This window comes from Garra rufa, chromosome 12, assembly GCF_049309525.1.
Source record: "Garra rufa chromosome 12, GarRuf1.0, whole genome shotgun sequence".
Lineage (NCBI taxonomy): Eukaryota > Metazoa > Chordata > Actinopteri > Cypriniformes > Cyprinidae > Garra > Garra rufa.
In genome coordinates, this window is record NC_133372.1 from 45,373,671 (window position 1) to 45,398,015 (window position 24,345).

At 30.3% G+C, this 24,345-nt stretch overlaps 1 protein-coding gene across 1 annotated transcript in view; it reads left to right on the forward strand.

Annotated features, from left to right (window-relative positions):
• LOC141346355 (alpha-1-syntrophin-like) overlaps positions 1-24,058 on the forward strand; it is a 39,309-nt gene extending 15,251 nt beyond the window's left edge. Inside the window, exons 3-8 of the mRNA XM_073851206.1 lie at positions 14,479-14,662; positions 15,064-15,253; positions 15,351-15,472; positions 17,020-17,216; positions 18,059-18,246; positions 20,233-24,058. Of these exons, the coding sequence (XP_073707307.1) occupies positions 14,479-14,662; positions 15,064-15,253; positions 15,351-15,472; positions 17,020-17,216; positions 18,059-18,246; positions 20,233-20,325 (974 nt within the window). The 3' untranslated portion in view covers positions 20,326-24,058. The remainder of the gene's footprint in view (positions 1-14,478; positions 14,663-15,063; positions 15,254-15,350; positions 15,473-17,019; positions 17,217-18,058; positions 18,247-20,232) is intronic.
• Positions 24,059-24,345: the final 287 nt, after the last annotated feature.

Genomic DNA, 24,345 nt, shown 5'->3' on the forward strand with positions numbered 1-24,345 from the left:
GTTTAAAACGGGGGATTAAAAACGAATTTCCAAGTAAAACCGGTATTTTTTCTTTACATTTCCAGAGAGCGAAATGAACGAAATTAAACATTACTTAATAAATTCAAGGCACTATAATTTCCTTATTCATTTGATACAACTATTATAGCTATACAAAGCTATTACAATTTTATATATATATATATATATATATATATATATATATATATAATATTATTTTGTCATATTCGTGATTCCTGAATTTATATATGAAAACTGCATTCGTTATGTTTGTATAAGAAAATTCGTTAACCTAGCCTATTAAGTTGATTTAATATTCTTGATAATTTTTAGAAGAAGTTAAAAGTTAAGAACAAAGGAATTAGCTTGTAGTCTATATATATTTAGGGCTAGAGGGCTAATCTTTTTTCTTAACTTTCATTACACTGTAGATCGAAATAAAATAATTCTTGATCATATTTAACATCGGAGAATCACTGACATAATTTAGAGTACTTCGAAAACGAAACTATTTAAATCTGTATAAAGGAAAGACAAAATAAATCACAACAAGAACCATCTGTATATTATTATACCATATTATTATACTTAACCATTAAGTATACTACTATGTCCCTATTTAGGTACTATTTTTGTTGTATGAATATCTGAACATACAAAACATCAAAAGAAAGAACAGGTATCTCCTTGTAAACCAAAAAACACTTGAATTTTTATAAACACTTGAATGTGGGTAAGTTTCATAAATAAAAAATAAATAGATAAATAAACAACATTTTGAACAAAAAAGCTAAAGTCAGTCATTATTACCTCTTTATGGGTCGACATTTTATTCCACAATGTTACACAGTTTTCCGTATCTATGGTTTTGGTGCTGTTTAATGTCTGACGATTGTGTTCGATTACATGTGGAAGCATCTGTTGTTTCGGTTTCTTCTTCACTTGTGTTTTGGAAATTCTCTACAGAAGAGGTCTAATAGCTCCCTTAGCGTATAACAATGAGCAGAGCACAAGTATAGCTCAAATATATTTAGACTTTTTCTAAAAAGTATAAGTCAAGTATACATAAATGTCATTTTAAGTATATTTCTGAGAAGTATTTAATGCACATTTTTGAGAAGTACGTAAAAAGTAGACTGAAAGTATGCTTTCCTATTAGAAGAAATATACTAATAGCACACTTGAATAAACTTCTTTTTCAAAAGAATCCTTCTGTTTTCCTCTTATTACATCTGTTTCACCACTGACGCATTCAGTCCTGTTTGATTCATTTTGTACTGGATCACATTATGGATGTGGTTTACTGGTACTGTTGTGTTTATTTCTCTGCCACCTTTTGTCTCTCACATTTCTGTCTTTCTGCCTTTCGTGGGTGGATTTTTTTTCCTGTGACATTTGAATCAAATCATGCATGTAGGTTTGTGACCTTCAGCTGCTCTAGATTTATTGACTATAAAATTCATCATTCATGGGAGAATATGTGCGGTTGAGTTCTGGTCTAGCTGAGGAGGATCTTTTCTGTGCAGAATCAGTGTGAAACTCTCACATAAACACGTCATTCAGCCTGATTTAAAGACGAAAGTAAACAGAATCCTTCTGATTCCACATGTTAACAGCATGTCCAAACCAGACGTGATACGACATGTTTCCAGTGTCAAGTCATGTTTCTGTTCTTCACTAAAGGAGTAAATGCAGCATGGCATGACAATTGACACAACAGACAATTGTTTTATCATGTCAAACATGTTTTTGTTTTAAGATTAAGAAATTAATGCATCAAATAGATCAAGTAAAGACATTTATAAAATAAAATGCATCACAGTTTCCACAAAAATGTTGGGCAGCACAACTGTTTTTAACATGGAAAATAATCAGAAATTTTTCTTGAGCAGCAAATCAGCATATTAGAATGATATACATAATATTCCTTTCTAATATGCTGCTGCTCAAAAGTTTGGGATCAGTAAGTTTTTTTTTTTAAAGTAAAAAAAAAAAAAGTCTCATATGCTCATCAAAGTTCCATTTATTTGATTAAAAATACAGAAAAAAGGGTAATTTTATTCAATATTATTGCAATTCAAAATAACAGCTTTTTAAATGTAATATACTTTAAAATAGAATTTATTTCTGTGATGCAAAGCTGAATTTTCATCAGCCATTACTCCAGTCTTCAGTGTCACATGATCCTTTAGAAATCATTCTAATATACTGATTTATTACTTTTATCATCAATGTTGAAAACAACTGTGGTGCTTAATTTTTTTGGAACCTGTGATGCCTTTTTCACGATTCTTTGATGACTAAAAAGGTAAAAAGAAAAATCCAGAAAATAAAAATTAAAAATCCTTTTTTTATCAATTTAGCACAACCTTGCTGAATAAAAGTATTAATTTCTTTCAAAGAGAGAACGAAAGAAAAAAATGACTCAGCCCAAACTTTGAACGAGGTGTTTATTGTTACAAAAGTTTTCTGTTTTAAATAAATGCTGTTTTTTAACGTTTTATTTCTAAAAGAATCCTGAAAAATTATCACAGGCTTAAAAAAATATAACTACTACTAATATAACTACTAATATAACAACTGTTTCCAACACTGATAATAAATCAGCATATTAGAATGATTTCTATAGGATCATGAATACTGGAGTAATGATGCTGAAAACTCAACTTTGCATCACAGGAATAAATTATATTTTAAAGTATATTAAAATAGAAAACCACTATTTTAGATTGCATTAACATTTCACAATATTATAGTGTTTTTCTGTATTTTTAATCAAATAAACACTGCCTTGATGAGCAGAAAAGTCTCTTTTAAAAAGCATTTAAAATCTTACTGATCCCAAACTTTTGAGCAGCAGTGTTAGCATGAGATACAAAACACATTATGCAATAATAAACTCTTTTACACTAGTATGTTCAATCCAATTGAAGTCCATTATTTTTCATTTTAATGCTATTTAAAGTGTGAAAACCAAGTCAAGTACATTGCATTGTGAGAAACAGTACGCTGTGATCATGCACTAAACATTTTGGCGAATGCACATCATCCAAGTATTCCATGCACGCCTAATATTCACAAACTGTATACAGTATACTGCAAAAATAGTATGAGTAGCATGCTATTCTGAACATATCGCTTGTCAAATGCTGCTCTCCAGAGACGCAAACTGAATGCATGACTTCATTCCAGGTCAGATCTTCATATTGAATATTTGCACTTAACTAAATTAAAATCATAAGCGCCTCCAGCTGTTTTTCACGGCTTCCAGTCAGGAGGAGAAGTTGTGCCGTATTTCTAGGACGATCAAAGTGTTTCTCTCCAGATTATTCAGTGAGATTAATGAAAAGAAAAGCATGCATTAGCTACTAATATGGAAACACACACAAGTGCACACACTGTTAAGTCATGCTCTTAATTTTGAAATGCAATGACAAAGAGATGTTTTTAAGTGTGCAAACTTTTTTGAAACTGCTGTGCGCCATGCACCAGTTAGGTCCGGTGGTTTCAAGAACATTTTTGTGTAGGCGATGAGCGACATTCTGGGCACAGCGTGCTTCGGGAGTCACGGCGTAGCCAATCGGACAGATTCCGGACGCTCCCACGGCAACCGGAGGGCAGGGGCTCGACTGTAGGGGTCTGTTGTGTTTGACGTGGCTCCGGGTTCTTGTGTTTGCCCAGTCAGGCAGCAAGAACAACCGCATGCCTCCGTGTCGCTCGACCCGGGCCTCAGCACCTGGAAACCACCGACCGAAGTCAAAAATCTCTATCTAGTCTCTTAAAGGATGCCCGCTTTGTGTCCCAAAGGGCAGGAATGTTCACGTTTAGATAGAGCAGCGACTGCGCAGACAGATTTATATCTTGTTTTTCTTTTTCCCAGAAACACTTTAAGCGAGTATGTGAATGCAGACGCGAATGTTTGGATAATGCATCGCAAGAATGCGACGGGGGCGATAGGGTTTCCTTCAAATGTCTGTGTCATTATACTAGATGTTTTCATTCAGGTAACTGAATTAACTAACTCAGAAACAAGTGGAACACATTGCTTTCTCATTCAGATATCAGGTATTGAAGCTTGTTTCCACCACGGGATAAAAAAGTTAAAAAGATAATCACAATTCTGACTCACAATTCTAACATTAGTTTATATCTGGCAATTCTAAGTTTATATTGCAATTTTGAGTTTATATCTGGCATTCCTGAGTTTCGCAATTGTTAGTTTAAATCTTGTTTATGAGTTATGTCTTCCAATTCTGACATTTTTAAGAGTTTACATCTTACAATTTAGTCTTTTTTTGACATTTTTTTTAAGATTATACCTGTCAGTTCTGAGTTTGTTTCACAATTTTTAGTTTTAATGTTATTTATGAGTTTATGCCTTCCAATTCTGACATTTTTAAGAGTTTACATCTTACAATTTAGTCTTTTTTTTTTTACATTTTTATTTAGATTATATCTGTCAGTTCTGAGTTTGTTTCACAATTTTTAGTTTTAATGTTATTTATGAGTTTACGTCTTGCAGTTCTGACATTTTTCTCGGAAGTGAGAGTTTATATATTTAAATTCTGAGTTTATATTATGCAATTCTACGTTTTAATCGTGTACAATTCTACATTTTTCTCAGAATTCTGAGTTTACATCTTGCAATTTAGTTTTTTTTCCCTCAGCAATACATTTTTTTTTAATTTAGTTTATATCTGGCATTTCTGATAATTTATCTCATACTTGCAAGTTCATATCTGTCAGTTCTGAGTTTGTTTCGCAATTGTTAGTTTAAATCTTGTTTATGAGTTATGTCTTGCAATTCTGACATTTTTCTTGGAATTCTGTGTACATCTTGCAATTTATTTATTTTTTCCTGAGGAATCTGAGTTTATATCTTTTAAGTCCAAGTTTATATTGCAATTCTGAGTTTATATCTGGCGATTCAAAATTTTGTTCTAATACTTGCAAGTTTATATCTGTCAGTCTTACATAATGCAGCGAGTTTGTGTGGCTAGAAGTGTTTGCATTCACATAGTAAAGCAGAGACCTCTTTATTTCACAGTGGAGTTGAATCTAGTATTGGACTGGATTCTAGCATTTGGTTTGGGTTAAACCAAATCATTCAAAGATGAGCTGTATTTTTCCGCCTGTTACTCGTCAGAACAATCATGACCTCCTCCCTGTTTCCTTCCTTGGCTTTTCTTTTTCCTACCGTTTCCACACTGAAAACCAATAACAGACTGCTCCTATTTCAATCAACTGAGCTAAATATGGCCATCATTGCTCTTAAATCTTTTTAACATTTTCTCCTAGATAGCAATGAGACTAAATGGATAACAAATGAAGACTTTCATTTAAAACCTATCAGATTTTTTTTTTTTTTTTTAGAGTTTCAGAAGAGATCTCAACAGTGTCTCAAACTGTGCTTCAAATTTGCCAAGATTACAACATCTGCAAGTTTCATCAAACGATCCGAACTGTATGGCAAGCCGTTTTAGCCTAAAATATAATATGCGTTACTTGTCGTAATTGCATTTTTACTAGTAACAATGCCAATTAGAGAGCTCTATAATTCAATTCCTACTAGTAACAATTCCAATTAGAGAGCTCTACAAATTAATTTTTACTAGTCATGTCTCCAATAACTTCCATTCATTTTTAATTACAGAGCTCTGCAATTGAATTCTTACTAGTAACAACTACAATTAGAGAGCTCTCTAAATCAATTTTTACTAGTAATAATTCCAATTAAAGAGCTCTCTAATTCAATTTTTACTAGTAACAATTTCAATTAAAGAGCTCTCTAATTTATTATAGTAAAAATGCAATTACAGAGCTCTATAATTAAAGATATGTTTAATTGCAGTGCTCTGTAATTGAATTAAAGAGCTCTTTAATTCAGTTCTTACTAGTAACAATTAAATTAAAGAGCTCTCTAATCGGAATTCTCACTAGTAAAAACTGAATTAGAGAGCTCTTTAATTGGAATTATTATTAGTAAAAATTGATTTAGAAAGCTCTCTAATTGTAATTCTTACTAGTAATGATTCAATTGTAGAGCTCTGTAATTAAAAAATGAATGGAAGTCAATGGAGACATATGACTAGTAAAAATAAATTTGTAGAGCTCTCTAATTGGAATTGTTACTAGTACGAATTTAATTAGAGAGCTCTGTAATTGAATTGTTTCTAGTAATAATTGAATTAGAGAGCTCTTCAACTGGCATTGTTTCTAGTAGGAATTGAATTATAGAGCTCTCTAATTGAATTGTTACTAATAAAAATGCAATTACAGTGAGTAACGCTTAGTATATTTTAGGCTAAAACAGCTTGCCATACATATCTTTAATGTGTTTTTTTTTTTTTTTTTTTTTTACTAAAAATTGAATTATAGAGCTCTGTAATTGGAATTATTACTAGTAATAATTGAATTAGAGAGCTCTCTAGCTGTAATTGTAACTAGTAAAAACTGATTTAGAGAGCTCTCTAATTGGCATTGTTACTAGTAAAAATGCAATTATGACGAGTAACGCGTAGTATATTTAAGGCTAAAACGGCTTGCCATATAACTGCTCTCTGTGTTCATTGTATAGCTTTATACTCTTACTGGATGACAAGTTTGTGTTTCATTAAGATAATTTAAGAGAAACATCTCTGACAAAGTTGAAATCCAATGAAAAATCCACAAAGATCTCCATTAAGTCTCCTGAGCTGTGAAAGAGCAACCTCTGCTCTTTACCGTTTCCTCACAAAAATGCACATCGCATGGCAATTTTAATTCCACAAAGGCCATTTAGCATCAGTCCCCAAGGGCTTTTGTGCGACAAAATCCTTCCGTCTATAAATAGCCTCAGAATCCTCTAATCTAAACCTCTGACGAGAGTCTTTTGTTGATGTGATTAATGTTTGGTAGGAGATGCGAGACCACTGAAGACTTGAATTATGAGAAAGCAACAGCAGAAGGACAGTGCTGTGAAGCACAACCGTGATTGGAAATGACAAGGAGAAGAAGATGAGACAGTTTCATAGTGTGTGATGATCAGTGTGTGTTTGTGACACATGCTGAAGGTTGTGGGGTTAAAGGTGACAGCCATTACCAAGTATACTTCAAGTTTATTTTATTAAGTATACTTAAATAAAGTTCAAGTATATTTTTAAGTATACTTTATGTAGCAAGTATACAAATATCAGTGTACTAGTAGTATACATTTAAGTGTACTATTTCAATAAATTAAGTATAACAGTAGTAAACTTTGAGTACACAACTAGTTTACATCTGTGTTTTTAGTTTGTACTGCAATACTGAAAGTGAACTTATAGGTATACTCATAGTTTACTAATTAAATACTTTTTTAGTACACTTTGAACTATAGTCTCAGTAAACTACTATTTTAGTAGATTTATACTGCAGGTATACTCTAAGTTTTCTTTAAGTGAACTTTACATCATACTTTAAGTATACTACTATGTCCCTATTTAGGTATTATCTTTGTTATATGAATATAGAAAAAATCAAAAGAAAGAACAGGGTATCTGTTTGTAAACAAAAACATTTTATTCTAGCTTCATGCATTCTTTTATTATAAACACTTGAATGTGGGTAAGTTTCATGAATGCAAAATAAATAAATAAACAACATTTTGAATGAAAAGCTAAAAAAAAAAAAAAAGACAATTCCATCTTCATGGGTCAACATTTTATTCCATAACGTTACAGAGTTTTCCGTATCTATGGTTTTGATGCTGTTTTATGTCTGGCGATTGTGTTCGATTACTTGTGAAACAGTCTGTTGTTTCAGTTTCTTCTTCAGCTGTGTTTGGGAAATTCTCTACAGAAGAGGTGTAATAGCACCCCTAGCGTATAACAATGAAAACACGGATTCTCAGAGCACAAGTATAGCTCAAATATATTTAGACTTTTTCTAAGTATAAGTCAAGTATACTTAAATGTCATTTTCAGTATATTTCTGAGTCAGTATATAATGCACATTTCTGAGAAGTACATAGGAAAGTATACTTTCAGTCTGCCTTTTATTTTAGTTTAAAAGAAGTATACTAATAGCACACTTGAATAGACTTCTTTTTCGTAAGTGAGGTGTCGCTTCACATCAGTGTTTTGGAATTGTTGAATATGCATGAAAAACAAAGACATTGTATTGTTTGCATATGATTAAATAGATGCAAGAGCGAAGGCCAATTACAATTGTGACCCTGGACCACAAAACCAGTCATAAGGTTAAATTTTACAAAACTGAGATGTATACATCACATGAAAGCTCAATAAATAAGCTTTCTATTGATATATGGTTTGCTAGGATAGGACAATATTTGGCCGAGATACAACTATTTGAAAATCTGGAATCTGAGGATGCAAAAAAATCAAAATACTGAGAAAATCACCTTTAAAGTTCTCCAAATTAAGTTCTTAACAATGCATATTAATAATCAAAAATTACATTTTAATATATTTATAGTAGGAATTTTACAAAAAATCTTCATGGAACATGATCTTTACTTAATTTCCTAATGATTTTTGGCATAAAAGAAAAATCAATAATTTTGACCCATACAATGTATTTTTGGCTATTGTTACAAATATACCCCAGCGACTTAAGACTGGTTTTGTGGTCCAGGGTCACAATTCAGCATGCATATACTGGGATGTCATCAATGCTGTTGTTATCTTGCAATTATGGCTTTTTTCCCCAGATGTAAGAGTTTATATCTGTCAATTCTGAGTTTATATCTCACAATTCTGAGTTTAAATCTTGCAATTTTGGCTTTTTTCTTCAGAAATAAGAATTTATATCTGCCAATTCTGAGTTCAAATCTTGCAATTATGACTTCAGAAAACAAAAATCGAAAATTGAGGATAAATGCTGCAAATTGAGAGGATAAAAGTCAAAATTTTGCGATAAGTCACATTTGCCTTTTTTTGGACTTATATTTTAGTGAAGTATCAATGTTCTTTTTCGCTATATTTTAATGATTGGAGACGTTCAAACTTTAATCTTGAATTTCTTAGAACATAAAAAGTTTATATAACCAAAGGTAGCCTAACTGAGACTGAACTTATTTCAAGTTTCAATGGACTTGGCACATTAAGCAGAAAATCAACCTGCAAATTACATTTTGTTAATGTAGTTTTTGTTAAGATGAGATTGGAGGATGCATTTCGAAGGAAAGTCGACATTATATGCTCTTGGCAACTCATTTTACTGCTGGCATTCAGTGTTTTTCCAAGTAAAATGACATTTAAAAGAGAAGAAAATTAAAGAAGTAGCTGTTGGACTTGATTTGATCCATTAGGAACAGAATGGACCATGCAAAGTGAGCGTCACATATTACAGTTTGGGCTTTTTTCCACAGATGTGAGAGTTTATATCTGGCAATTCTGAGTTTATATCTGAGTATTCTGTGTTTAAATATTGGACAATTCTACGTTTTTCTCAGAATTCTCAGTTTACATCTTGCAATTTTGTCTCTTTTTCTTCAGAAATAAGAATTTATATCTGCCAATTCTGTGTTAAAATCTTGCAATTATGACTACAGAAGAAAACAAAAATAAGAATTGTGATAAAAACAAAAAATTATGAGGTCAAAATTGTGAGATAAAAGTCACAATTACCTTTTTTATACTCAGGAGGCTTATGATTTAGTGAAGTGGCAATGTTCTTTTTTTCCTGTATTTTAATGATTGGAGATTTTTATACTTTAATCTTAAATTTCTTAGACATTTCAAAAAGGTAGACTAACTGAGACTGAACTTACTTAAAGAAAATTAACCTGCAAATTGCATTTTGTTAATGTAGTTTTTGTTAAGAAGACATTGGAGGATGCATTTTGAAGGAAAGTCGACATTATATGCTGTTTGAAACCCATTTTATTGCTGAAGTTCAATGTTTTTCCAAGTGAAATGACATTTAAAAGAGAATACATTTAATCGTGCAATTATGAATTCAGAAGAAAACAAAAATCAAAATTGTGATAAAAGCTGAAAATTGTGAGGATAAAAGTCAAAATTGTGAGATAAAAAGTCACAATTACCCTTTTTCATACTCAGGAGGCTTATGTTTTAGTGATGTATCAATGTAATTTTTTTTTAATGTATTTTAATGATTGGAAATTTTCTAGCCTAACTGAAACTGAACTTATTTAAAGTCTGAATGGACTTGGTACATTAAGCAGGAAATTAACCTGCAAATTGCATTTTGTTAATGTAGTTTTTGTTAAGATGAGATTGGAGGATGCATTTTGAAGGAAAGTCGACATTATATGCTGTTGCAACCCATTTTACTCCTGAAATGCAATGTTTTTTTTCAAGTGAAATGACATTTTAAAAGAGAAGAAAATTAAAGAAGTAGCTTTTGGACTTGATTTGATCCATTAGGAACAGAATGGACCATGCAAAGTGAGCATTACATAATTAAATAAATGTTTATACTAGCATTTAAAAGTGGCCAGTAAGATTTGGCTTTTAAAGAAATTAATATTTTAATTTAGCAAGGACGCATTAAATTGATCAAAAGTGACAGTAAAGCCATGTATAGTTCTTTAGAATATTTTTAATCTTCAAAGGATCCTGAACAAAATCATTTTCCATAATCAGAAATATTTCTTGAGCAGCAAATCCGCATGTTAGAATGATTTCTGAAGGATCTTGTGACACATCTTGTGAAAATTCAGGTTTGCCCAAAGAAATAAATTGCATTTTAACAAATATTCACACAAGAAGTTATTTTAAACTATAATGATATTTCAATTTATTTTTTCACAAAAGTATTTTTATCAAACAAAAGCAGCTTTAGTGAGCAGAAGAGACTTCTTTAACAATAAAAGTTACAAGTTACAGTCACAATAAATACAGGAACATGTATTAAGAAAGTAAGTAGAGTCAGCTTCATTTCTCGTGGAGTTTACGTCATCTTTAAAAAGCGTTTGAGGCTGATTCTGCTGAGTGTGTGTGTGTTTGTGTGGTCAGCAGGTGAAGGACTGAGGAATTCAGACACAACATGTGTGAAAACAGACTGTGTGTGAGATGCTGCATTCGCTACTGTAAATGTATTTATAGAGTGAGAGAAAGACGGCTGTGTTTGTCCACTGCTGCTGTATGTGCTGACTAGATGAAGTGTGTTAGTGAACGGCTGACCGCTGAGACAAGATCTATTCTGAGCCAAGGAAGCCCCTCTTTGCCTGTATCACTCGCCCAGACAGAGACAGACAGAGAAAGAGAGATAGAGAGAGAGAGACAGAGACAGACAGAAAAAGAGAGAGAGAGAGAGGGGTGTGTTTCACACCAGCCTCTACAGTGAAACTCGATCTTCCCTCCATAGTGGCGTCTTCTATTTGTAACCATCATGAATGTGTGTGTGTGTGTGTGTATTAGAGACAGAGACTACTATGTGTGTTCATGCCGAAGGGTTTGTCGTGTTTGGTGTCTGGTGTTTGTGTGTGTATGGTTTATTAGCAGTGTTAAAGAACTACATTTTTCAGTAGCCTGATAATTTGTGCAGCTTTACATTTGAGTTGATGGAATGGAATAATCAAACACACTTTTTTTAAATTCAATCTTGTGAATTATTTCTTTCGGAATGTATCATTGAATTTTTTTTTTTTTTTTTTTTCAGTTTAATGCATGCATTTATTATTTATTCTTTTTTTTTAAATTATTTATTTCGGAATGTATCACTGCATTTCAGTTTAATGTATGAATTTATTTATTTTGAATTTATGTTCAGGTTTCATACTTTCTAAGTGAGATTTTTGTTGTTGAATGGTTCTGTTTTTGTTTTTTTTATACTATATTTTGTACTTGGTTTAATTAAAGAATTCAGTTGTTAATTTAATTATTCATTCAATCATATATACAATTATTTATTTAGTTAGTTTAACTAAAGTACTTTTTCATTCATATAAAATAAATATTTAGCAAAACATTTTTGAATCCAAAACTGATATAAAATTAAAGCCTTATGTCTAAATAAGTTATTTTTGATTTCATGATTTCTGAAGAATCATGTGACACTGAAGAGTAATGATGCTGAAAATGTAGGTTTAAATTGCATTTTAACATATATATTCACATGGGAGACAGTTATTTTAAACTGTAATAATATTTCACAATTTTACATTTTTTCAGTATTGTTCATCAATTAAAAGCAGCTTTGGTGAGCAGAAGAGACTTCTTTCAAAAACATTTAAAATCTAGTCTAAGATAGAACTGTTACATTTTAATCAAGGATTGATTTGGTGTTTTTTTCTTTGTAAATTTATCTTTCTTTTTCTTTTAAACCCCTTAAGTGTCACCTCCCATTTTTGAACAAAGTAGTGAAAGTGCACTATCCAAACTTAAATTATTATTAAATTCATGAACGCTTTGGAATACAGAAATAAGGTTGGACTCTTTTTTTTTAAGACGACAAACTGCAGATTACTGCAGAAGTACAAAACTTTCAAAATTTTAATGTATTAAAAAGTTATAGAAGTATAAATTTACTTTAACAAAAATGCACTGTACAATTTTTGTTTATTTTATATAAAATATATATTTAGCTAAATATTTCTGAATTCAAAACTGATATAAAATAAATCATTATGTCTAAATAAGTTATGTTGCAAATTTGAAGTTGATATAAAAAAATTTAAGGTTCCTGTAAGATTTTATTTAAGATGTCTAAGGCTGTGTTCAAAATAGCATAATACTCATACTATTTGAGTAGTATGTGAACAGTATAGAATATCCGTGAAATAATGCATATGACATTTTTTATTTTTGCATTTACAATATTTAAAATATTTAAACATTTAAAAAAATAATTTGGCTAATTTGTATTTTTTAATGCATTTTATTTTATATATTTTTTTGTTTTTGTATTTGAAATCAAAAAATGTTTAAAACAATTTTTATTATTTTTATTTTATATTGTTTGTATTCTTTATGAATATTTTTGATGCATTTTTCTGTCACAAATGTCTAAATTTCTCCGTCAATATTACATCTATAGAAAGTCAAGATTATAAAAAATATTTACCGTAATACATTTTGTATTAGAGGTTTTAAGCCTTCATATGATATATAATTTATGATTATTACAGAAAAACTGAAGAGGTGCTTCCTTCAACAGCTTCAAAGTAGTTAAACATGATGTAGTTGTACAGCTGTTGTTTTGACCTCTAAATTTTATAAACTAAAGTGTTTTGAACTTTGACTTGTATTAAACCGCTGTAACATTTCATCTCCAAATTTATTAAATGACTAACCTTAGCTTCTTATTTTCAACTTGTTTTCAATTTTCACGTCAGAAGGCTGTAGTTGAAAAAAATGAGGAAAAATTGGACATTTATGTATTTATTTACTTATTTTTTGCTTTAACAATGTGAATATGTAGCCATTTTAAAATCCATCCTCAAACCTCATGTGTATGTGAGCATTCATTTATGACGGTTTCCTACTTATTTCTGGAAGCGTTCACGCAAACATCATGCATTGTCCTTTTAGTGCATGTAAAGTCAGTAGAAATAAAGCATCAGAATCTGCCAGCGGTTTGTGCAAACAGACTTTACTCCAGCACTGAATGCGCTGAGCAATACTTTCCTAATGGAAACGTTTTTATTTTTGCTTGCGTACAACATCTTCCTCTTTCATCCAAAGCTGCTTTTTTGGTAATTTGTACTCTCCTTTTATAGCCGTTCAACTTAAATCAGCAGGATTTTTCAAAGTTTAGTGGGTTATGCCCACAAATTGAGTCTAAGGCTGTGTTCAAAATAGCTTACTACTCATACTATTTTTCCATATGCATGCTGTGAACAGAATAATGCATATTATGACATTTTTATTTTTGCATTCACAATATTGTATTTTATTTATATATTTGTATTAAAAATATATTAAAAAACTATTTTGCTTCTTTATTTATAATGTTTGATATATTTTTAGTATTTTTATTTGAAATAAAAAATGTTACAAATATAAAATAAAATATATGCATTTACAATATTTTATTTTATTTATATATTTGTATTAAAAATATCCAAAAACTATTTTTCTCATGTATAATTTTTATATACTGTTTGTATTTTCATTAGAAATAAAAAAATGTGACAAATATTTAAAAAAAATTATATTTTTATTATTTGTATTTTTTATAAATTGTTTTTATATTGTTTATTTTTTTAATAAACAATATAATTAAACAAGTTTAAAAATACAAAAATCTATATTTTTATTATTTGTATTTTTTATAAATTGTTTTTTTTATATTCCGAAATGTTTGTTGTTGCGTGATGCATGAAACTTTTTTTACATACTATTTTTACAAAATATCATTCAGTCATCAGTTTTTGTGTGTAGTATGTAGTAAACAAAATGCAAGTGTTCCATTCTTTATCAGGACAGTAGTAAAGAGACCTGTGCTTAGCTATATTTCAACATGACAGGAACACTTTAAACTAGCAGTAAGAATAATGCCCATCTCTGTCTTTTTTTCTCTCTGTAGTGAAATATATTAAAGAGATGTCAGCGTTTTTTAAGGGCGGATCGACGGCGGGACCCCCGGTGTTCGATTCCCCTCCAGCCACCCCACAAAAACAGACAGACCCCGCGCTTAAAGAGACCCAGACCATCCCTCTCCGAATGTGCCAAGTGACACGCAAACAGTGTGCGCCAGACACAGAGGACAGGTACAGACACACACCTGTAGAGTTTACACAGTGTTTTATAATATAATATAATATAATATTGGCCAATATTATTTATATTAGCCATAACAACTTTGTGTGTGTGTTTATACATATATATATATATATAAGATTTCTCTTTTTGGCCATTTTTAAGTTTAGCCATAACAAAAATGATTGTAAATGACATGTCTCTGACTCAATATTCTGATTAGATGAAGCATCTATCAACACATTCTACACTAATGCATCATAAAACAGCCTACAGTTTGACTAATGAACTTCATTATTTGGCAGAAGAGTTATTCATAATGATTATTATCTTAATATGCTCAAAAAGGCATTATGCCACGAGAGGTCATGTTGAGACTTGATTTGTAAAGTCTGCTCTTCTGTCTCTGTAGGTATTTTGAGGTGGTGTCATCAGACAGGAAGAAGTCTGTGTTTCTGCGGGCTAAAGATCACGCCATGGCTCAGGCCTGGTATAACAGCATCCAGACCGGAAGTGCAGCATTACTGAGCAGCGCCAAAGCTGAGCTGAAAGCCCTGCAGCCGAGTCTGGACATCACACACATCGGCTGGATCATCGAGCAGGTGAGAAACACACACCATGAGATGAGATGAGATGAGATGAGATGAGATGAGATGAGATGTTGCAGCAGAGCCTGATGATTGTGTTTGTGTGTGGCAGGGCTCAGAGCGGCCGATCCTAGCGGTGTTGACGGACAGAGATTTGCTGCTGTATGGATCCCTGCCCGACAGTAAAGAGACACTCAACAGCCCAGACAAGAGCTATCCTTTAATTACCACCAGGTACAAACACACACACACACACACACACACACACACACACATATATATCAGACACTCAAACAGTGCATACTAGAGCATTAAGATGAGAGGACATGCATTACATGCATTTACCACATTAAAACAGTGAGGCTGGCACAATGCACAACAGTTAACTATAGTAATTTGTTGATAAGATATGATAAAAAATTAATTTTATTTTATTGCAATAGCCCAAATTTTTTTTTGTATTTTTTTGCAATAGCCCATATTTTATTTTATTTTATTTCATTTCATTTCAATAGCCCAAAATAATTTATTTTAATTTATTTTTTTTATTTTATTTCAATAGCCAAAAATACACTGTGTGGCTCACAATGATCGATTTTTCTTTTATGCCGAAAATCATTAGAATATTAAGTAAAAATCATGTTCCATGAAGAATATATCTTATGACTGGTTATATTATATTATATTATATTATATTATATTATATTATATTATATTATATTATATTATATTATATTATATTATATGTGAAAGTCATGGAAACAAAACAAAAATATCTATAAAGATTTAACTTTTTCTTGGTATGCTCAATTTTGTATTGATTTTGGTGCTTGGTGAAATAATAAAAAATTGAAAACAAGTAAACATTTATTCATTCATTCATTTTTGGAAGAAACAATATTATATGTGACCCTGGACCACAAAACCAGTCATAAGGTTAAATTTTACAAAACTGAGATGTATACAGCATATGAAAGCTCAATAAATAAGCTTTCTACTGATGTATGGTTTGTTAGGATAGGACAATATTTGGCTGAGATACATCTATTTGAAAATCTGGAATCTGAGGATGCAAAAAAATCTAAATACTGAGAAAATCAGCTTTAAAGTTGTCCAAATTAAGTTCTTAACAATGCATATTACTAATCAAAAATTACATTTTAATATATTTATAGTAGGAATTTTACAAAAAATCTTCATGGAACATGATCTTTACTTAATTTCCTAATGATTTTTGGCATAAAAGAAAAATCAGTAATTTTGACCCATACCATGTATTTTTGGCTATTGCTACAAATATACCCCAGCGACTTAAGACTGGTTTTGTGGTCCAGGGTCACATATGCTAAATTGTCCAAGAATAAGTATGTATACATTTTATAGTTTTATTTATACTTTTATTTTTATACTTTATTTTTTATACACATATACACATATTCTGAGACTATTGATAATTTATCTCTATTTATTCATTCATGCATTCTTTTTAGAATAAAAACTGTTGTATTCTTATTAAAAATATTCCAATAAGGTGTGTATATATGTATATATTTACATATACATGCATTTTTAAACTATTTAGCAGACTACAATACAATGATTTGGTATGTCATTGTTACAGTGGGTTTGTTGTTGTTTTGCTTTGTCATTGACAATAATAATCCGAATGCACAATTCTGACTCATGCTGTAATTCATTAAGGTAAACTGTTCAATTTGTAAAGCAGATTTGTAAGTAGTTGAGTTGTGTGTATACTAATATCTGCTGTTTGTCTGGGTCAGGCTGGTACACTCTGGACCGGGTAAGAGTTCATCAGTCCATGACTCGGAGCTGACGTTCGGCCTGCGTTTGGGCACTAAACAGGGCGTGGAGACGCATCTGTTCAGAGTAGACACGGCTAAAGACCTGTCCACCTGGACGCACCTGCTGGTGGAGGGCTGCCACAGCGCCGCTGAGCTCGTGCAGGAGGTCACAACAGGTGAACAAACTTCACAAACCTTCATGATCTCTCCAAAGCATAAAATAAATGAGTATATGTTAGTAGATGAACCAGTGGGCAGAGATTGCATGTGCTTGTATTGCCCTCTGTTGGGTCAATAATGTGCTGCACTCCAGTAATGGAGCATAGTATGTGCACTGTGCTTCATTTATTTGTTTATTTGTTTTTGCATGGATGTTTTCTTAGCCTGCTAAAAGTACAAAGGGGTAGTAATTTTAGTAATATTGCTATGTGTTTTTGTCATTTTTATTATATTATTTACATAAGTATAAATCTATGATAAAAATAATATGTGACCCTGGACCACAAAACCAGTCTTAAGTCGCTGGGGTATATTTGTAGCAATAGCCAAAAATACATTGCATGGGTCAAAATTATTGATTTTTCTTTTATGCCAAAAATCATTAAGTAAAGATCATGTTCCATGAAGATTTTTTGTAAAGTTCCTACTATAAATATATCAAAATGTAATTTTTGATTAGTAATATGCATTGTTAAGAACTTAATTTGGACAACTTTAAAGGTGATTTTCTCAGTATTTAGATTTTTTTGCACCCTCAGATTCCAGATTTTCAAATAGATGTATCTCGGGCCAAATATTGTCCTATCCTAACAAACCATATATCAATAGAAAGCTTGTTTATTGAGCTTCCATATTATATATACATCTCAGTTTTGTAAAATTTAACCTTATGACTGGTTTTGTGGTCCAGGGTCACATATGATAAAACATTACGGTCATGGAAAACCTTTTAAAAAGGGAATTACATGTACAGAAAAGAAAATAAGTTCAGTTAACGATGATTTTGTATTTTCTGCAGCATGCAGCTGGAACGGGAAGTCGTGTATGTTGAGCGTTCACATAGACAAAGGCTTCTCGTTGTTCACGGAGGAGGCCGGCGTCAGGAAGAACGTCCTTCTCCAGCAGCCCTTCGAGCGTCTGCGCATGTCCTCAGACGACGGCATCCGCATGATGTTCCTGGACTTCGGAGGCCCAGAAGCTGAGATCGTGAGAGACATTTTTATGCTTTCATTTCTTTCACTTTAACTCCAACTTGTGCTGAATTTAAGAAGCTGTTAGCTCTTTGCTAGAAGAAGTTATTGCTTAGTTTTTTCTGTTCACTATGCTTGAATTTGTAATGAGCACTCTGACTTAACCAGCTGGAAACATGCTTGAGATTTCCTCTGAAATTCTAGAGAAGACACATGTGAGATTACTGGAGTCTTTTTTTCTCTGGAGAAACGGAGAAATTGCGATCTACAGCAAACAGTCTCAGTTTTTTTAAAATCTGCTTTTAATTTCAGCACCTCCTAAGAGAAACAGAGAAACAACTGAGATATTAAAGATCTCTTGTATTTTTTGTCTCTCAATGCTGTCCCAATTCTGTTCTTTCTCCTGGTTTTTATTTGTTTTCTCAAAATGTGCAATAGAACACACTTTAAAACAATGTAACATTATTGTGCAAACATTTGTAATTTTCTTAGTCTGTCAAGAATAAAAATACGTTTTTGTTTTATATTTGAGAAATCGACCTGACTTTACCAAAATTAATGTAAACATTCGATATTTTTGTTTAATAATTTGAACTGTTATAAATTTTATTATATTTTTCAGTTGATAGTTTAATTGTAGTTTAATTTTTATTAAGTTTGTTATGTGCTTTAGTCATTATTATTATTATTATTTAAATAACAAGTAAGTTTTTTAATGTAATATTTATTTTTTATTGAAAAATGAAACATTTGAGATTTTTGATGCATAGTTTATACTGTTACAAATTTTATTTTTTGTTTAAATTTTTTAAAGTAAATTTAATGTTTTATATATTTTTTTTCTTTTTTTTTAGATTTGTTTCATGTAATATTTCTTTATTAATTGAACAATTAAACATTTGAGATTTTTGATGCATAGTTTATACTGTTACAAATTTTGTTTTTTGTTTTAAATTTTTAAAGTAAATTTAATGTTTTATATATATATATATATTTTTTAGATTTGTTTCATGTAATATTTCTTTATTAATTGAACAATTAAACATTTGAGATTTTGGATGCATAGTTTATACTGTTACAAATTTTGTTTTTTGTTTAAAATTTTTAAAGTAAATTTAATGTTTTATATATATATTTTTTTTTTTTAGATTTGTTTCATGTAATATTTCTTTATTAATTGAACAATTAAACATTTGAGATTTTGGATGCATAGTTTATACTGTTACAAATTTTATTTTTTGTTTAAATTTTTTTTAAGTACATTTAATGTTTTATATATTTTTTTCTTTTTTCTTTTTTAGATTTGTTTCATGTAATATTTCTTTATTAATTGAACAATTAAACATTTGAGATTTTGGATGCATAGTTTATACTGTTACCAATTTTATTTTTTGTTTTAATTTTTTATTCATTTTGTTATGTGTATTTTTTTGTTAAAGAATTATTTATTTTTAATTTTTTCGTTTGTTTTTATAATTTTTAGTTAGTTATTTTAGTCCTTCAAACTCAAATTTATTTATCATTATTTCCTTTTTTCAGCAAAAAACATATTTTATTTTATTTATTTATTTATTTTCATTTACCCAAATAAAATAATTTTTCACTGATGCTGATTTTAGAAGAAACAATATTATACGCTAAATTGTCCAATAATGGGTATATATACATTTTATATTTTAATTTATACTTTATTTTTAATACACATACACACATTCTGAGACTATTACTCATTTATCTCTTAATTATTCATTCATGCATTCTTTTTACAAGTAAATGTTGTTTGCTACTGTAAATATTTCAATAATGTGTGTGTATATATTTTATTTTATTTTATTTTTATTTTAGCTTTAAATTAACCAAAATAAAATCATTTTAATATTCTTAGGGTTAGTCTGAGCAGTTAAAGACTTCAACAAATAGCCTATTTGGTTTTCAGTGCCGTTAAAGTGAAACATTTGAAATATTGATGAGAACTCATGTGTTTTTTTTGTTTTTTTTTCAGCAACTGGACCTTCACTCCTGCCCTAAAACCATCGTCTTCATCATTCACTCTTTCCTGTCGGCCAAGGTCAAGCGACTAGGGCTATTGGCATGACGACAAACGCCATGGCGACAGAATTGACCGGTGGACCACTGGACATCAAGCCAAATCTTCCATCACAGACTGTCACGGGTCAGTGTTCAGATGCGGACGGCCAAACCTACAGCCATTCAGTGACGATTTTAAGCTGTTTCCCTCATAGCGCTGACCTTTTATTCTTCATTATTTTATTGGTTTGTATCTCAGCTAAACTTTATGAATGTTTGAAAAATAATCACATAATCATATGTTATGAGGGCAGCGACACAAACGAAAGATATTAAACTCTGTTCCAGAACCTACGTAGGCAGCTGTCTATTAAGGGAGCATCTGATTTGAGACGCTCATGTTTGCAATAATAAGCCTAAAAATATACATAAAATAAAAAGAAGATAAATATATTTAAAGAAAATAAAGAAATAAATTTACTTCTAATTATTATAGTCAAATCGTGAGACTTTTCAGTGTGGAAATAATTATTTATAATCTTTTATCTTCATCTTAAATATTTTTTTCACCCCCCAAAGCTTTAAGGCAAAGCATACATGTTATTCTGTATTAAAATTTTCCCGACAGCCTTCCTATGATGCCTTAAAAGTGCTGTCTAAGAAGGCAGCTCGCTAGGTTTTGGAACAGAGACTGTGAAAAACAGCTGCTCTAATCACGAAAAGGGCTTTAACGTTTGGCAGCTGAGAGAGTTTGAGAAATAACATCTCAAATCTCACCTTTCTATGGTGAGAAATAATGGTTCTTTCTAATTTGACTATCTTCTGACTATCTTATAAATATAACCTTTTAAGACACACCGTCTTCCAGAATATCTATGCATCATCCGTGAAGAGAGAGAATCAACCAGCTGAACCCTTGCAAAAAAAGACACCGCAGTATTTATGATTACAATATTCATTGTATACTATATGGCATATGGTTTTGTAAGGGAAGTGTGGTTAGATCTCTCTCTCTCTTTCTTTTACAAGCCAAAACTACAAATAAAACTCAACTGGGAGTTATAATTCAGATTTAGATTTGGATAAGCCTTCACTAAACGTGAACTGTGTTATACTGACCTCTAATGGGCGTAATGAGCATTACTAGCAATATGAGCTGATCTTTGGCTGTGTTTACAATGATATGTTAACATACTGCATACTAGATTTACTAGTTTTGATGTTAACATGTTGCTAAATGATGCAATAATAAGGCTTAAAATAAAATAAAATTGTCTGTTGTAATTAAAATAAAACAATAAAACAACAATAAATTACATAAAAATGTAATTAGTTATGAAACTTAAAAAAAAAAAAAAAACTTTTTAGTGTTTAATATATTTTTTTATTTTTTTATTTTTTTAAAATAATTTCTCTCAACCAGAGCACCCTGCACTAAACACTCAATCCCACAATGCCCTTGACATTTTTGTACATGCTTGCATTAAAAATTCACAATAACTTCTGGGATAAGAAGATGCTGAAATAAATTATTAAAAAAATTAATAATTAATAATAAAAAAATTTATTGTTGCTAACATGTTGCTAAATGATGCAATAATAAGGCTAAAACTAAAATAAAATAAAATTGTCAATTATAATTCAAATAAAATGACAATAAATTACATTTAAAAATAAAGTCAAATAAAAATATAAAATTAAATTAGTTATAAAACTTGAAAAATAAACTTTTCAGTGTTTAATGTTTTATTTCTCTCAGCCAAAGTGCCCTGCATTGAATACTCAATCCCACAATGTAATGCCCTTAACCTTCCATTTGCAGTAAGTCAAATGTGCCAGAAATAATACCATTGTGATTTTGAATCATCATTTGTTCAGATGCCTAAAGAGTGACATTTTATACATGCTTGCATAAAAAAAATTCATCATAACTCCTGGAATAAGGAGATGCTGCGTGCTGAAATAAACATGTTTATTGTTGCTAAATGATGCAATAATAAGGCTAAAAATAAAACAAAAAAAATTGTCCATTGTAATTACAATAAACTGATGATAAATTATGTTGAAAATAAATAAATAAAATTAATTAAAATTAAAGTATAAAATTAAATTAGTTATGAAAGTCTAAAACAATTTACTTTTCAGGGTTTCATTTTTTATTTTGTTTTTTTATGCATCTGCACCAAATACTCAATCCCATAATGCAATGCCCTTGACCTTCCATTTGCAGTATGACACATGCACCGCAAACAATACCATTTGCGAATTTGAATCCTCATTTGTTCAGATGCCTAAAAAGTGACATTTTTATACATGCTTGCATTAAAAATTCATAATAACTCTTTGGATAAGGAGATGAACATGAAATAAAGATGTTTGTTGTTGCTAACATGTTGCTAAATGATGCAATAATAAGGCTAAAAATAAAATAAAATAAAATCGTGATAAATCGTGATAAACTGATAATAATAAAATAAAATAAAATAATAAAATAAAATCGTCCATTGTAATTAAAATAAAACTATATATATATATCATTTTTAAATCATCAATTGTTCAGATGCCTAAAAAGTGACATTTTATACATTTTATACATTAAAAATCCATAATAATGCAAATGCTGCGTGCTGAAATAAACATGTTTATGTTTATTGCTGCTAACATGTTGCAAATATAAGGCTAAAAATAAAACAAAAAAATTTGTCCATTGTAATTACAATAAACTGATAATAAATTATGTTGAAAATAAATAAATAAAATTAATTAAAATTTGAATATAAAATTAAATTAGTTATGAAAGTTTAAAAAAAAAAATACTTTTCAGGGTTTAATTTTTTATAAATTTTTTATGCATCTGCACCAAATACTCAATCCCACAATGCAATGCCCTTTACCTTCCATGTGCAGTATGACAAATGCACTGGAAATAATACCATTGTGATTTTAAAACATCATTTGTTTAGATGCCTAAAAAGTAACATTTTTATACATGCTTGCATTAAAAATTCATAATAACTTATACCTGCTGAAATAAACATGTTTATTGTTGCTAACGTTGCTATATGAAGCAATAATAATTGCAAAAACATTTTAATTAAAAAAAAAAAAAAGACAATAAATTACATTGAAAATAAATAAATAAATAAGTAAATAAATTAAAAAAAATTAAATTAGTTATGAAATAAAATAAAATAAAAACTTTCAGGTTCATTTTTTATTTAATTATTTTTTTTAAAGGCATCTGCACTGAATACTCAATCCCACAATGCAATGCAAATAATATAATTTGTGATTTTGAATCATCATTTGTTTAGATGCCTAAAAGTGACACGTTTATTGTTGTACTATGCATACTATGTTTAACAGCAGACAGTATGCAGTATGCTGGTATTGCATTGTAAACACAGCCTCTTTTATGCAATATCATCTTGTCTTGTTATTTTTGACCTCCTCTAACTGATTTATGTGAGTAATTATGGACCCTCAGCTGTATTCCTCACAGAATTCTTTCTGTTTTCACATTTTTAATGTGCCGTTTGAGTTCTTCTGCTCTGACTACATGGTGACGGCGATATGCAAGTGTTTTCTGCTCAGAGACGGACCTTTACAGGTGGAAAATCTCCTTCATGTGGCCTTTTTTAAACTCTACTAAATTTTAATATATTATAATTCAAACTAAACTATATTCAAACTATGTTAGCTATCGGATGGAAAATCATATTATATCCTTATTTAAACAAAAGAGTGCCTTTTAGGGTTGTTTGTATATAAAATTGCAATAAATATAACTGTTGACTTGAGTTTTATTGGGTCATTTCCTGGGGAGGAGAGGCTGGGGAAACGCTTTCACTCATATTTGGTCGAAAACAAGACTGAAAAGCCCAATAAAACACACACAAACACAGTCCAGAAGCCGGATTCTGAGGTAACATTCATGAGTCACGTAGGTTTTTAAGAGAAATAAAACAGACAAATCAGCCAGTCGTAGAGACGACTCTTGTTATTGTTTTCTCGCTGTGAGACAAAGCTTTATTTTTCTACTGCTATTAGCGCATGAACATAATGAGGCCGAACACACACAGCAGAC